Below are 14,975 nucleotides of genomic sequence, written 5' to 3'. Positions count from 1 at the left end.
TTTTTTTTTTGAGAAAGTAAAAATGAAGAAAGTTTCCTGTAAGGGGTAGGGTTAGGTGTAGGGTTGGTGTAGGGCGATAGTGAATACAGTTTGTACAGTATAACAACCATTACGCCTATGGAGAGTCCCCACAACTCACAAAAACAGACGTGTGTGTGTGTGCTCTCAATGTCAAATGCAGAAATTTCATAACCTCGAGGCTAGATTATTGTAATGCTTTATTGGGTGGTTGCTCTGCACATTTAATTAACAAACTCCAGATGGTTCAAAATGCAGCAGCTAGAGTTCTTACTAGAACCAGGAAGTTACTTATAAAGCCCTGAATGGTTCAGCTCCTCAGTACTTGAGAGAGCTCTTATCACATTATAGTCCTGCACGTCCGCTATGATCTCAAAACTCTGGACGTTTGACAATACCTAGAATATCAAAATCAACTGCGGGCGGCAGATCCTTTTTCTATTTAGCGCCCAAACTCTGGAACAATCTACCTAACACTGTTCGGGAGGCAGACACACTCTGTCAGTTTAAATCTAGATTAAAGACCCATCTCTTTAACCTGGTTTACACATAACACACTAATACACTTCTATTATTCAGATCCGTTAAAGGATTGTTAGGCTGCATTAATTAGGTCAACCGGAACCAGGAACACTTCCCAAAACACCTGATGTACTTGTTACATTGTTAGAAGAATGGCATCTACGCTAATATTAGTCTGTTTCTTTCTTATTCCGAGATCACCGTAGCCACCCAATCCAGACTGTATCCAGATCAGATGGTGGATCAGCACCTAGAGATGACCTCTACAGTCAGGACACCTAGATGACCCCAGAGACTGATCCCCAGTGAAGACCCTGTCTCCTACACGGCCATCGGGACAAGACCACAGGAACCAGATGAGTCCTCTGCACAATCTGACTTTGCTGCAGCCTAGAATTAAACTGCTGGTTCGTCTAGTCAGAGGAGAACTGGCCCCCCGAATGAGCCTGGTTTCTCCCAAGGTTTTGTCTCCATTCTGTCACCGATGGAGTTTTGGTTCCTCTGGCTTGCTTAGTTGGGGACACTTAAGTTCCAGCGATATCGTCGACTTGATTGCACAATACTATTAGAACTGAACTGAGCTGGATTATGACATCACTGAATTCAATGATGAACTGCCTTTGACTGAAAATTGAGTGTTGACTATTGTCCTTCTGCATTATTGACACACAATTTTTCTATTTGATACTGTAAAGCTACTTTGACACAATCTGTATTGTTAAAAGCGCTATATAAATAAAGGTAAGAAAAAAAAGTATAGTGTGTGTGTGAGACTCACCAGTGGTGGAGGAGATGTTGACGTCGATGCTGATCTCGGGGATGGCTCCTCCTCGGAGCGCTGCTACACAGGTGTAGGTTCCGAAGTCGGTGAACTTGAGGTCGATGATGTCAAGGTTGGTGGTTGCGGGTGAGATGTCGGGGTCAGTCTGCGTGATGACCATGCGCTCGGAGCTGCGTAACGCCCGGCCGTTCTTCAGCCAGCTGAACTGCAGCTCCTCGGGCGGAGTGGCCTCCACCTGACACGAGATCTTCACCTCCCGGCCGATCTGGATGTTGTCGTCGTTGTGGTACGGGTCCGGAGTGATCCAGAAGCGTCCCTTCTTCAACGCTGAGCAAACACAGAAACTCAACCGTAAAACAATTGACTCACCGGCTCTTAAAAATAAAGCTTCCAAACGATTCATTCAAACATGCTGATCCGTTCAGTAATGAACCGAGTGAATCACTGAATCATTCACTCAAATGATTTGCTCAAACACACTGATCTGTTCAGCAACAAAATTAGTGATTATTTGCTCAAATGATTTGTTCAATCAAATCATTCACTCAAATGATTACTGATTAATGATACACTCATATCTCTGATTCTGTTGTGTTTCTGCGTGAATCTGCCATCGCTGCAGTTTTCTATAAAACACAGTCCTAATAAAACATCACAAATAATTTGGGCAAGATTGCATATAATTGCTTGAAGTAAATAAATAAATCTAATTTCTCTTCAGGGCAAAATATTCCAATTAATGTCAGTGCTAATGTGTCCACCGCGCTCAGCAAACACACACTAGAGCCGTTACACCATCACAAACACAAGCCGAGCACGTTAAACTTCCACGAGATGCGGCGCACAAACACAGCTTTCCCATCGAGGTGTGGGGTTTAACGCAGCGGGACGGAGCAGAAGGAAACAAGGACGATGCTTCACAAACACAGACTCATTACTGATGACTGAATGCAGAAACACACGCGCTTCCAGAGCAGATAAAAGCAGACCCTCCTGATGCTAATGATGCAGCTAATGCATCTCACACGGCCTCAATAATAGAGATCATACTCAAGAACTACTGCTTCAAACTCACATTATCACCAATGAGAAAAACAACGTGTGAATCTCACGAAACTCACAAGAACCTGTATGGTGCACATTTCACAGCCAAAAAAATAAATTACTGCTTGATTTAGCAGGGAAAATTTTTAGTCCATTCATTCATTCAATTTATTTTCTTATTTGCATTGTGACATTTAATAAATATATACTACATTTTTTTATTTATTTTTTACTTCTGTAAAATTCTAGCAAATAATTTTTTTTAGGACCATTATTTATTTATTTGCATTGTGACATTTTATAAATATATACTTAAAAAATAGAATTATATATATATATATATATATATATATATATATATATATATATAGTCACGAATCTGGTTCGTGGCCTTCCGTCCGACTGCCACAAGAGATCGCCTCTCCATCATATTGACTCTCACACCACACGTCACACTGGACTGCATTTCCCATCATCAATCACACGCTCACCTGAGAGCTATTACTCTCCTAGTGTTAGCTGCCTTACGGAGCCATTTCCGTCTTAGTTTCTAGTTCTAGTCATAGGGTGCTTTCAGACCTGTAGATCGTTTGCTTTGGTATGAAACAGGGATTTATTTGTTACATTGTTGCATTTTCTTCTTGGTTCGGTTCGCTTTCACACTGCAACATTGCAAAGCGTACCAAACTGTGTTTATGCAAGTCACATGTGAGTAAAGCTGTCCTCTTATTGGTCAGAGTTCACTTGTTTACGTTCCTCTGTGTCATTCATCAAGATGAATTGACAAGTTTGCTCCGCGGGTTTATAGCTGTCCTGGCAAACGCAAAACGAATGTAGCTATCATTCCTCTCTAATATATCCATCTATATATAATTATATTTTCACTATATATATATAATGCAGTTACAGGCAGAGGGAATCGAGGCTTCGTCAGGACAGCATTCTTGTAATGCGCGGAGAAGAGTAATTAATTACACCACATTTTAATATGAAGAGGTGCTCTTTGGTTTTCAACTGCAATAACAAATATTCTCACTAACAAAATCAAAGTTTCTCATAAATTCTCACTTGCATTCACAAAATAATAATTTGTTACATTTATATAGTGCTTTTCTGGGTACTCAAAGCGCTTGACTGCTAGACACAAAAGACACTGACTGCTGCTTTTAATATAACATATTTCCCGTTATGAATTATGATACCGCTTGCTTGGTTCGTTGGTCAGTTGCGTCGGATTACTTTCTCACCACAAACGAACCGCTCCAGGGTTCGTTTGAAAGCGTGCCGAGACCATCTCTTCAAGGAGGTCTCGGTACACTTGTTTGGTCCGCTTTTGGTGCGCACCCGAGTGTGATTGCTGCTTTCTCACCTGCCCAAACAAACCGCACCAAGAGGGAAAACGAACTCTAGTGAGATTCAACCAAACTAAATGAGGCAGGTGTGAAAGCACCATTAGTCTAGTCTCAGTCTAGTCTCATTGTGTTTCCTGATTTCCTAATTCCTGATTCTTGCCTACATATCTTGGATTAATCCTTTGCTTGCTGTTTCGGACTGTGTTTGCGCCTCGCCTGGATTTTTGCTCACATTTACGGATTACCCCTCTTGTCTAGCCCTCTGGATTACATTTGCTGTCATCTGACTCAAGCCCCTTTAGGATTGCTCTTTTGTCTTGCCTGTGCTGTTTTTCGACCCTGCCTGTGTTTTTGACCATGTTTCATAATAAAAGCTTGCACATGGATCCGCACGCCTCCCATCTCGTCGGCTCCGTTACATATATGTAACTTTTGTAATATCTAAATGTATTTATAGTCATATTGGATCAATTAAATGCATCCTTGATAAATGAAAATATTTTTTTTAATTTGCGGTACTTATATATGAATGTAGTTTTTTTTATTCATTAATGAAAAGCTACAAAATCCAGCATTTATTTAAAACGGAAATTCAAATTTTGTAAGTGTTGCTTGTGTACACCCCAAATGTTTTATTCCTCAATTTAATGTACTGTAGAGTACAGTACAATGCAGCAAACAACAAAAATAATTATTCTGCCCCAGTATCCCGTCTTTGGTCTGGGAGAGGGCAAAGAACCTCTTCAGCATCACAGGCTATACTGGCTCTGGCCAGGCAGCGGGGGGTAAAATCCTCTCGCATGCCTGATGTCCTTGTGTCATTGTTCACAAACAAGATAGGCAAAATGCTTAGTAATGTTGTCAATATAACAGTGCACTCTGTTAGTATTACCTGATGTAAACTATGGCAACAGTTTGGATGATAGTCACTACTGAGATGGAGAAGGCTGCATTCTTATGTATGTCATATATCCTTTCAAAAGTGCACATTACTGTATGTGGGATATTGATTGAAAAAGACTGGATATGATTCACAGTTACACTTTTACTAGTGGTCTGACCAAAAAATCACGTCATTGTGAAATAGAAAAGAAAAAGAAATATGTGCACAAAGACGAAAATACAAATGAGAAAGTCCTCATTTGTAAGTCTTGTGTTGTCCTCAGTCTATATATGCTTTCCAATTGAAGGTTCATGAGATGTACCTTTGAGCTATTTCAGAGAACTGCTTTGTCATTGGTTGATCTATATTCTCCTCATTAGTGAAAGTCAAGATTCACTTGAACAATTCATGGCAAATTTATAAAAAGTCTAATAGAAATGTGTAGAAAATATGTAAGTACTTATACATCATGTTAGTATTTCTAATGCCTTAATTTGTGATGAAGAAAATGTAATAAATATAGTCAAGAACAATGAATGAAAAAAAAGAAAGAAAATATCACAAAACTGTCCAACCGCATTACAATAATGAGCTATATATATTCACCACTGGAGCTCAAAATGAAAAGTCTTTCCTGTTCATGTTGTAGATCTACAGCGCAGCTCATGTCAGACATTCATGGGATAAATTCATGAGCGAACATTATTATTCACCGTGTGACTAACTGCATAACAGACCTCAAATACACTCAATGAAACGTGTTTCCAGCTGCAGACGCTCTCTAGATCTATACCTGCTGTACTCCTTTAAGAACTCACATAATTCAACACAAACACTCTATATTGTGTGGATATAATTAGAACAAAACATTGTTCCATTAGAAAAGACTGATGGATATTTTTTCCTACAGAACAACCTTGGCAAAATGAATCCAATAGAGAGCTGCTTCACTTTAACTCTGTTAATAATTTACATTTAAAATTATTTGATATTATTTTATATTTAAATGTGATTTTTTAAAATTATTGCTTTCATTATTATTTATATAAATTATGAAAATACTATAAAATATTATGAATATTCTAAAACATTTTATATTAAAATTATTTTATATTAAAAATACATATTGTAATTTGAATAAACTATTCATTATTATTTTATGTTAATTAGGTAAAAACTAATATATAATACATAATATAAATAAATAATAAATTATGAATAATAATAAATAATAATGAGCAACACTAAATTAATAAAATAAAAAAATGAATTAAAACCTTTTCATTAACTGAAAAAAAAACTAAAATTAAGTGTTTGTTGTTAATCAAAATAAAATTAAATATAAAACGTCTTTTTTAACTACAAATACTTTTATTAAATAATAAAAACTACAATTTAACTAAGACCTTTTTGTTAACTGAAATAAAACTAAAAACTAAAAGTGAAATTAAATTATTTTCATTTAACTGAAATCATTATTAAAAAAAAATATTATTTTTATTAACTAAAATAAAAATACAGACTAAATTAAAACTTTTTTGTCAGCTGAAATAAAAATAAAAACAAAACTGGGAAAAACTCAAATGAAACAAAAACTAAACTAAGCTGCAAATATGAATTTATTATAAAGCATAAAAAACTAAACTAAATAAAACATAAATCTATTAAAAAAAAAAAGTTTTTTTAAATAAAAATAGAAACCTATAACAACTATCACAGTGGTGGATCATGTGTGTTCAGCACTACTTGTTTTAAACACAGTGCTTTATATAAGAACACGAGTTCACATTTAAAGCAAATCACACTGCAGTTCACCATCCGAGTGTCTCGGAGACACGTGACTGTGGAGCGTTTATTAATCACTGTAACGTGGATATTTAGTATGATTTGACCTGTGAAATAGTTTCTGTGGCTGATTTATCATCTGCGGTCGCGTGACTGTCCTTGTCGTGTGTAACGAGGCCGATCATAACGCGTGTGTGACGGGACAGATGGAGCTCTGCCTGAGCTGTGACTTTACTCAAGGAGACGCACCTGAGGAGGAACTGTTCCCACAGAGATTCACCTGACACACACACACACACGCAAACACACACACACACACACACACACACATGATATCAGTGGACTAATGTAAACAGAGGGCGGTTGAAGTGTGAACGCAGCAGATCTGTAAAAGCCACGTTATGACAGAGCCCCAGAGGAAAACAGAGGAGAAGAAGAGCTCTGTGTCGGACAAATGCTGCAAACTGACCCACTTTTGGAAAGCAGAGCGGATCCTTTAATCCAGAGCAGGATCATGATGGAGGGCCGCCGGCGTGCCAAGAGCATGCTGGGATACTGGAGGAACAGGCCAAAGCGTAAGCCATGGCATTCTGTGGAGTAAAGCCTCCATCTGCTGAACACAGACGTCGCCCGACGAGGGCTTCTCAAGGACTAGTGTGACAAACAAACACACGTGTGTCTGTGAGTCCACTCGTTAGGGAGCGACGCTGCTGACTGATGAGTGTTCACAGCCAGAAACCACAAACATCTACAGCCTAAATTACTCAGTTATCAGCTACTGTTGACTAAGCACTGGGGTGCATACAAGTACAAATTACAATCTTACACTGTGAATTTATTATTATAATTAGTTTTTACAGCACAGGAAATTATACTAAAAAACATATGTATGTATTTATTTATTATAATGGGAAATTGATAAAAATGAATGAAGATAAATGTTACTATGCGAGAGAAAAAAACGACAACTAAAAACAGGCTTGATTTTCTTTGCACAAAATACCTTTCTTACTTGTAATTTTGCATAGAAATATGGCCTTATAAGACAAATACTTTGTTTATAATTATAAACATAATGTTTATTTATTTTTACAAATTCTAATGAAAACTCCATTTGCAATGATATAGAAATATGTTAATATATAACCAAATTTATTTATGCATTATATATTATTAATTAATTAAATAATTAAATAATCATAATTAATCATAATTCTTAATGATGATAAAAACCGGCTTTATTTTCCTTTGCACAAAATATGATTGTTTTTTATTTAGTTTGTTTTTTAATGATTTTGCAGTGAAATATGACCTTAAAATTTCTACAGTCATATTTTTGTCCAGTACAACTAAAAACATAATTTATAATTATATATAAATATATATACACCTTTAACAATTTATTTATTTATTATTTCTTTCTTTATTTAAACAAATCCGAATAAAACTTAATTTGTAATTACTATATAAATATATTTAAATATAACAATGTTTATTTATAAATATTTTTTTTTACAATTTATTAATTCAATAATTCTAATGATCCTAATCATTATAATCATCATAATCATTAAATGTCATAAAAACAGCCTTAATATTATTTGCACAAAATACGATTGTTTATATTTTTCATATGATTGCAGTGAAATATGACCTGAAAATTTCAGAGTGATATTTTTGGCCAGTAAAACAAATTCTACTAATTCTACTATAAATTCTACTGTATTTTTTGTTTAACATTATTCATTCATGTATTAATTCAATTTTATATCTATTTATGCATTAAAGTAATGAGATTTAATTGTAAGTATTTAAAGAAGTAAAGTATTTAATTGTCATGAAAATAAATGTCACTATGAAAAAATATATATATATATTGTGACACGAACTGGCTAAAGAACGATTCCCAAATGAATCATAAGTGATCTGTATGATTCCCTGACACAGACTGGCTGCAGACTGATGGTCAGATGAAGTGTAAAGCAGAGCTGACCTCGTACGATGATGGTAGTGGACTTCTTGGCCGGGTTTCCCACGTTGTTGCTGGCGATACAGCTGTAGACGCCGGCGTCCTCGGAGGCGATGGCTGGAAGCGTCAGAACCCCTTCCTTCATCAGGCTCTTCTCCGGCAGAGATCCGGAGCCGCTGGTCCAAGCCAGGCTCGGAGCCGGCTCTCCTCCGGTCGTGATGCAGACCAGAGACACCGTCTGGCCCGGATTCACCACGATCGGATCCTCCACCAGCAGCTTGATGGAGGCCGGAGCTGAGAAACACAGCGCACTACTCAGGACTTTTATTTTTAAAGTGCGTGTCTTTATAAATCGTTAACTAAAACTATAATTAAAAAATAAATAAAACATATGTTAACTGAAATTAAATGAAGTACAAAAATGAATCTAAATAAACTAAATTATATAGACATTAATAAAAACTAATTAAAAAAACTAACAAAAAAAACAGTTACTAAAACTTTTAGTAAAATAAAAGTGAAAAGAGAAAATATAAAAATTAAATATAAAAATAAAACTTTAAGAGACATTATAGTAGTATATCATTAACCACTGACCTTTAGTCACTGATATTTGTTATTAAAACTACTAAAATTGATTTCTTTAACTGCAATAAAGCTATATAATTTTTTTTTTATTTAATAAAAAAAAAAAAATAAACAAGTTATTTCAGCTAATTGCCAAGGCAATATTTCTAATTTTCGTTCGGTTTAATTTGAAGTACTAAAATAAAGTAAACTAAAACTAATAAATAAAAATAAATAAAAACTATATAGACATAAACAACTAATATAAATGAGAAAACACACAACAAAAGTTACTAAAAATTTAACTAAAATGAAAGTTAAAACAGAAAATATACTGTATATATAATAAAATATAATTAATAATATTATCAAAAATATGTTAGTATATTATTAGTCACTGATCTTTAGTCACGGTTTGCTACTAAAACTATTAAAAGTGCCCTCTTTAACTGAAATAAAGCTATATACAGTAAAATTAAAAATTAAAATACAACAAAATAAAATAAAAATATAAAAAAGTACTTTCAGCTACTTGCCAAGGCAACATTTCGCATTGTCGTTCGGTTTAATTAGTAGTAGTAAAATAAAGAAAATTAAGTAAATTAAAACTAATTAATAAAAACAAATAAAAATAATGTAGCCATTAAAAAAAACTAATAAAAATGTGAAAACTGTACATTTTGTATTTTTAGTGCAATTTTGAATAAAAACGTTAAAACTTTCCATCAAATAAAGAGTGAATAAAACATGTTTCATAGGAACCGGAAGGAACTGTGGATTCATTATTAAAAATCTATTAAAAAATGCCTCTGTAAGATAAAATAAAATCAAGTAAAGTAAAATAACGTAAAATAAAATAATAAATAAAAATATTAGATGAAAAGCTTAAACTAAAAATAATAACAATAATAATAATGGAAATGAAAAAAAAGTTACTAAAATTACTAAAACTGAAATAAATAATGAATAAATACATAAAAGTTAAGAGCGTGTGAGAAAACAGCAGACCGGTTTTATTGGTGAGTCTGAAGACGACTTTGCGGTCGGCGATGCCGCAGACGTTCCTGACGGAGGCGATGCAGCTGTAGTTGGCGTAGTCCTTGGGTCTCAGGTTCTTCAGCTTCAAGATCTTGGTTTCCCCCTGGAGCTCAGAGCGACAGACAGAAAGACGTGTGCAAATGTGTGCTCCACAACACATACAGTACATACTGCAGGAGAACAATGCATTACACACACTAGTGTTAATTTTGTCAGCTATTGTAAAGTCTTAGTCCCGTGTTAAATGTCCTTGTTAGTTTTTATTTAATCATATTTAGTCAACCTTATCATATTTAGTTTCAGTCAAGTTTTAGTCGACTAAAAGACTCAACATTTTAATCTAGTTTTAATCGAAGTAAACCTAAAATATTTTAGTCTAGTTTTAGTCAATGAAAACTTGACATTCTAGCAATACGGTTATTATTATATAACCGTACAGCAGTATTAATTTTGGCAGCCATTTTTAATTTAGTCTTAGTCTTGCTCAAATGTACATTTTAGTTATAATATTTAGTCAACCTTGTCCTGTTTTTGTTTAGTCAAGGTTAAGTCAATGAAATGTATGAGCATTTTAGTCAGATTTTAGTCATTTTTGTCATGCTGTATAATGGTTAAACTGATAAAAATTTATGAACATTATGAAAACTGGTAAAACAAATGACAAATATTTTAGCAGTGAAATTCCTAGCAATTCCACTAATTAAAAATTGCAATAGCCTATTTCTCTATTAAAACAACAGGGGTTCAGTAAGTGCATTTATTCAGCAACCATAATCGCAAACACAGACCGGCTGAGTGATAATTTAAATTAGATTACTAAACTCCAGCTTGTTTGTCGCTGTTTTCAGATCATCATCGGAGAGGCTAATTCCACAGTGAGGAGCGAGCGCGTGCGCATGGTTGCCAGATTGCTTAAAATAAGCAAAACAACAGGCAGAAAATGTATCCTTGTAACAGTGAAGCTTTGATTCGGGGATTTGAACTCTGTTTTAATCATTCTCTGGGACTATAATAAAGCAAATCTCTCCCAGGAACTGCCAAAATACAGACAGCACATTACATGTCCCACCAGAGACAGTAATATATTGGATCACTGTTATGCCACAGTAGCAAACGCATATCACTCTGTCCCACGGGCAGCTTTGGGGCTCTCTGGTCACTGTTTGGTTCATCTTATACCGACCTACAGGCAGAAACTGAAATCAGCTAAACCTGTATTAAGAACTGTTAAAAAATGAACTAATGAAGCAGAGCGGGATTTACAAGCCTGTTTCGACCTGACTGATTGGACTGTTTTTGAAGCTGCTGCTGTTTTGTGCAGTTGGGGCGGTGCTCGCGTCCCGGTCTCGACGATTCCACGCGGAACATAAATACAAACTGAAAAACCTGTGAAATCCAAGTTGAAAAGTTCTGAGAATGTTTAACATCTGTATTTATTTGATTGTTTTACACTTGGTTTGTTTTCTTTAGGAATCCTGCAAGCACTTTATTTTTCATTGATATTAAGCAGATGTAATTTTTTTGTTCAGATCAAATGTTATGACATTGCATGTCACAATTGTAAACTTAAACTGTGAACCTTTAAAGTAGAGTCTATAAATATATATTTATATATTTTTATAAAATACATTTTATACATACATTTAACTAAAGAATCATGCAAGCACTTGAATATTTCCCCCTTTACTCGTACTGCACAAAAAATGGTTCAATAATGTTGAATGTTACAGGGACTGATTATTGCAAATGCAGATCCCAGTGTGTTCTGGTTAAACTATTTTTATTTATTTATTTTTTGCTAAGGTTTGCATATGGTAGCAGTAACGCACTCATTCCACTATATGCACACTAGACACTTTCTATGATCACTCCCTGCTACAAAGACTCAATAAAAAAAATGTTTACTTGAGCATTGCACTACAAATTTGTTTGCACTATGCGCTGCTTCCCACAAAATCTCTCTTTAATCTGCACAACAATTTAATGTACGAAATATATATACAATTTTTATTTTTATTTCTATCCTTTTGCATAATTTCAAACTTCAAGTTCTTGTACAGTCTCAGTTTGTGTATGTCTAGGCAACTAGGTATACTAGTTATAGTATTTATAGTAAATGTATAGTCATATATTTTTTATTTTTTTCTCTTATACTTGCATTGTTGTATGTTTATCTTATGTTTAACTAGTATGTAGCACCGTGGTCCTGCGAGACATGGCATTTCGTTCCACTATATGTCCACACATGTAGCAGAATGACAATAAAGCTCAACTTGAACTTGATGGTGGTGTGTTCTTAATGACAGCTTTCCTAAAAAATATATATCCTATTCCTAAAATAAGAAATATCCCAATATATCGCCTTGCTTACAGTATCTATATATCGTATCGCATATATGTAGCAATATATCGTATCGCAACCCCTGTATCGTGATACGTATCGTATCGCCAGATTCTTGCCAATACACAGCCCTACCTACATCCTAGTACATCCCTGCATCTCACTCTAATCTATTTCTATTCTATCATCTATAGCACAACTGTACATAGAATTTATTAAATTGTTTCAATTTATTTTTTCTATTTTTGTCTAATTATATTTACATATTTGTGTTTTTATTCTCATCTTAATTTTATTGTCTGTGTGTTGTCTCTGTGTACTGGAAGCTTGTGACACTAAAACAAATTCCTTGTATGTGCAAGCATACTTGGCAATAAAGCTCTTTCTGATTCTGATATCTGGCAACTGCACACATGAAAGCTTGTGTAGTAGAGGAGTGTAGAGCAGTCTGCGATAACATTTCACCTTGGTGGTTGATGTACGCAACGGTCGCCATGACAAGCAGTACATGCTTGATATGTAGCAGCATTTTGAAGCGGCGCAGAGCAAGCCATACTGCTAGCAACTCGAGGCAATTGATGTGCCACTGCAGTCGGGAGCCCCTGTCCAGAGCCCCGCTGCTGCATGCCGTTGCACATGGCACCCCAGCCCATGGTAGAGGCATCTGTTGATACAACAACATGCCTGGACACTTGCAAGAAAAGCAAGACCCGACCACGGGCTGAAGGTCTGACGGCAGGACGAGGTGACTGAGACCCGGTGTGTGCCGCGTCACCATGCCCATCTCGGGACCCGGTCGTGAAGTCAACGCTGAAGCGGTCTCATATGAAGCAATCCGGGCGGCGTGACAGCGGCTGCGGATGCCATATGCCCCAGGAGCCTCTGAAACTGTTTCAGTGGAACTGCCCTCTTGCGCTGGAAAGACTCCAGGCAGTTCAGTATCGACTGAGCACGCTCTACTGAGAGACGTGCTGTGAGGTTGAAGGAGTCCAACTTCATGCCGAGAAAAGAGATCCTATGCACAGGGGAGAGTTTACTCTTTCCCAGTTGACCCGAAGCCCCAAACGGCTGAGGTGACTGAGCACCGTGTCCCTGTGTTCGCACAACTGCACTCGAGACTGGGCCAGTATGAGCCAGTCGTCGAGGTAGTTGAGAACGCAAATGCCTGATTCCGTTAATGATAGCCCAAGCATGAGCCACAGCGATCGTGACCGTCAGATGAAGCCAGGAAACGACCACATCCAGAAACGCACGAGCGGGAAGCCATCTTTAAAAACACGCCCGTCGCTCGTGGAGCTCTTTTAGAAAATAAAGTGTTGAAGCGCCCAGGAGAGGTTGCTGCGTGACTGCAGATTGATGAGCTGCAGTGCGCCGTCCAAACCGGCAGCACTGGACGGCAACCCCCGCTGATGCACCGTAATGCCAACGCACTCGCTGTCTGTAGACACTGTCTTCGGTGATTGCACAAGCAGGAAGGCTCGGCTCCGAAGTGAAAAGCTGATGTGCATTTGCACGCCAACTGTCATTGGCTTGTTTTGTTAACATTCGAAGGTGGTTGGGCTCTCTGGCGAGATCCCATTTACATCAGTCACTTGACCTTACGTTGAATATGATTGACTGAAAGGGAACTAGTTGAATTAAAATGTTATTTTTTTATTTTTTATTTTTATTTTATTTTATTTAAGTAACAAAAGGTTTTTTGGTTGTAGTTTTAGTTAACTATAATAACCCTGCATCTGTCAGATCAACAGGCGCTAAATCCTGATGTATAAAATAAAAACTTTCATGAACTTCCGCTCATGACAGCAGTCAGATTATATGATGAGCATTTAATAAAGCGTGAGGAACGCCGACAGCGTTCATCATCATTAATCTGGATGTCATTATGCTTCCACTGCAAATCCATTCAGCCGTTCCTCGTTTCAAAGCTAACCTTTGGAGTTTTAATTTGCAGAAGTGATAGCGGCTTATCGTGTTCGCCGCGTGTCACAGATGCAGGGGGTCTTCAGACGGTTAGCAGACGAGGCGGCACTTTGATGTCGATTACACTGATATATTCATTCTTATGAATATCATACCTCCTTGTCTGTGTCTGCCTGATATCAGTGCACAGAATAAACACACACACACACACACACACTCACACTCAGGGGCGGACTGGCCATCTGGCAGACCGGGCATTTTCCCGCTGGGCCGACGTACTTTTTGGGCCGGGCCTATACATCTTCTCATACCATATTTGTCTGATCGGCCCATAAAACTCTTAGCAGCCTATAGTTTTTTCTGCCTAAATAGTTGACGGCGCTGTGGTCTTTGCGGCTGTTTAATGTATTTGTCAAAAAAATTCGGTTTAGGATTTTTTCCCCCCAGACAGACCGGCCCATGAGACATTTAATCAGCAGCCCATTGGTTATTTTCTTAATTGACATTGGGCTGACCCAATCACATCTTTAAACAACTCCCCTTTTGGGCTCTCTCTCTCTCTCTCGCTCTCTCACACACACACACACAGGTGTATTGTAACGAAGTAATAATACTTCGTTACAGTACTTAAGTATTTTTTGGGAGTATCTGTAGCCTACTTGAGTTTTTATATTTTTATATTTCATAGTCAGAAGAACACAGACTGCAGGAAAGCAGGTTTGAGAATCAGTGGTCTGACGTTTGTAAGTTAG

At 36.6% G+C, this 14,975-nt stretch overlaps 2 protein-coding genes across 4 annotated transcripts in view; one reads left to right on the top strand and one right to left on the bottom strand.

Moving 5' to 3' along the window:
• Positions 1-14,975, top strand: part of LOC306880072 (transcriptional repressor protein YY1-like) — a 672,069-nt gene that overhangs the window by 389,208 nt on the left and 267,886 nt on the right. The gene's annotated exons all lie outside the window — the stretch shown is intronic.
• The window catches only part of LOC306879911 (MAM domain-containing glycosylphosphatidylinositol anchor protein 2-like), a gene marked incomplete at both ends in the record, with an annotated part of 192,085 nt that overhangs the window by 67,500 nt on the left and 109,610 nt on the right, over positions 1-14,975 (bottom strand). The window contains 3 exons of the mRNA XM_079433149.1: positions 1,319-1,648; positions 8,379-8,648; positions 9,930-10,062. Coding sequence (XP_079289275.1) covers positions 1,319-1,648; positions 8,379-8,648; positions 9,930-10,062 — 733 coding nt within the window. The remainder of the gene's footprint in view (positions 1-1,318; positions 1,649-8,378; positions 8,649-9,929; positions 10,063-14,975) is intronic.

The sequence above is a fragment of the Barbus barbus genome (genome assembly GCF_936440315.1).
Source record: "Barbus barbus genome assembly, chromosome: 14".
NCBI lineage: Eukaryota > Metazoa > Chordata > Actinopteri > Cypriniformes > Cyprinidae > Barbus > Barbus barbus.
This window is presented reverse-complemented; position numbering and strand designations above follow the sequence as displayed.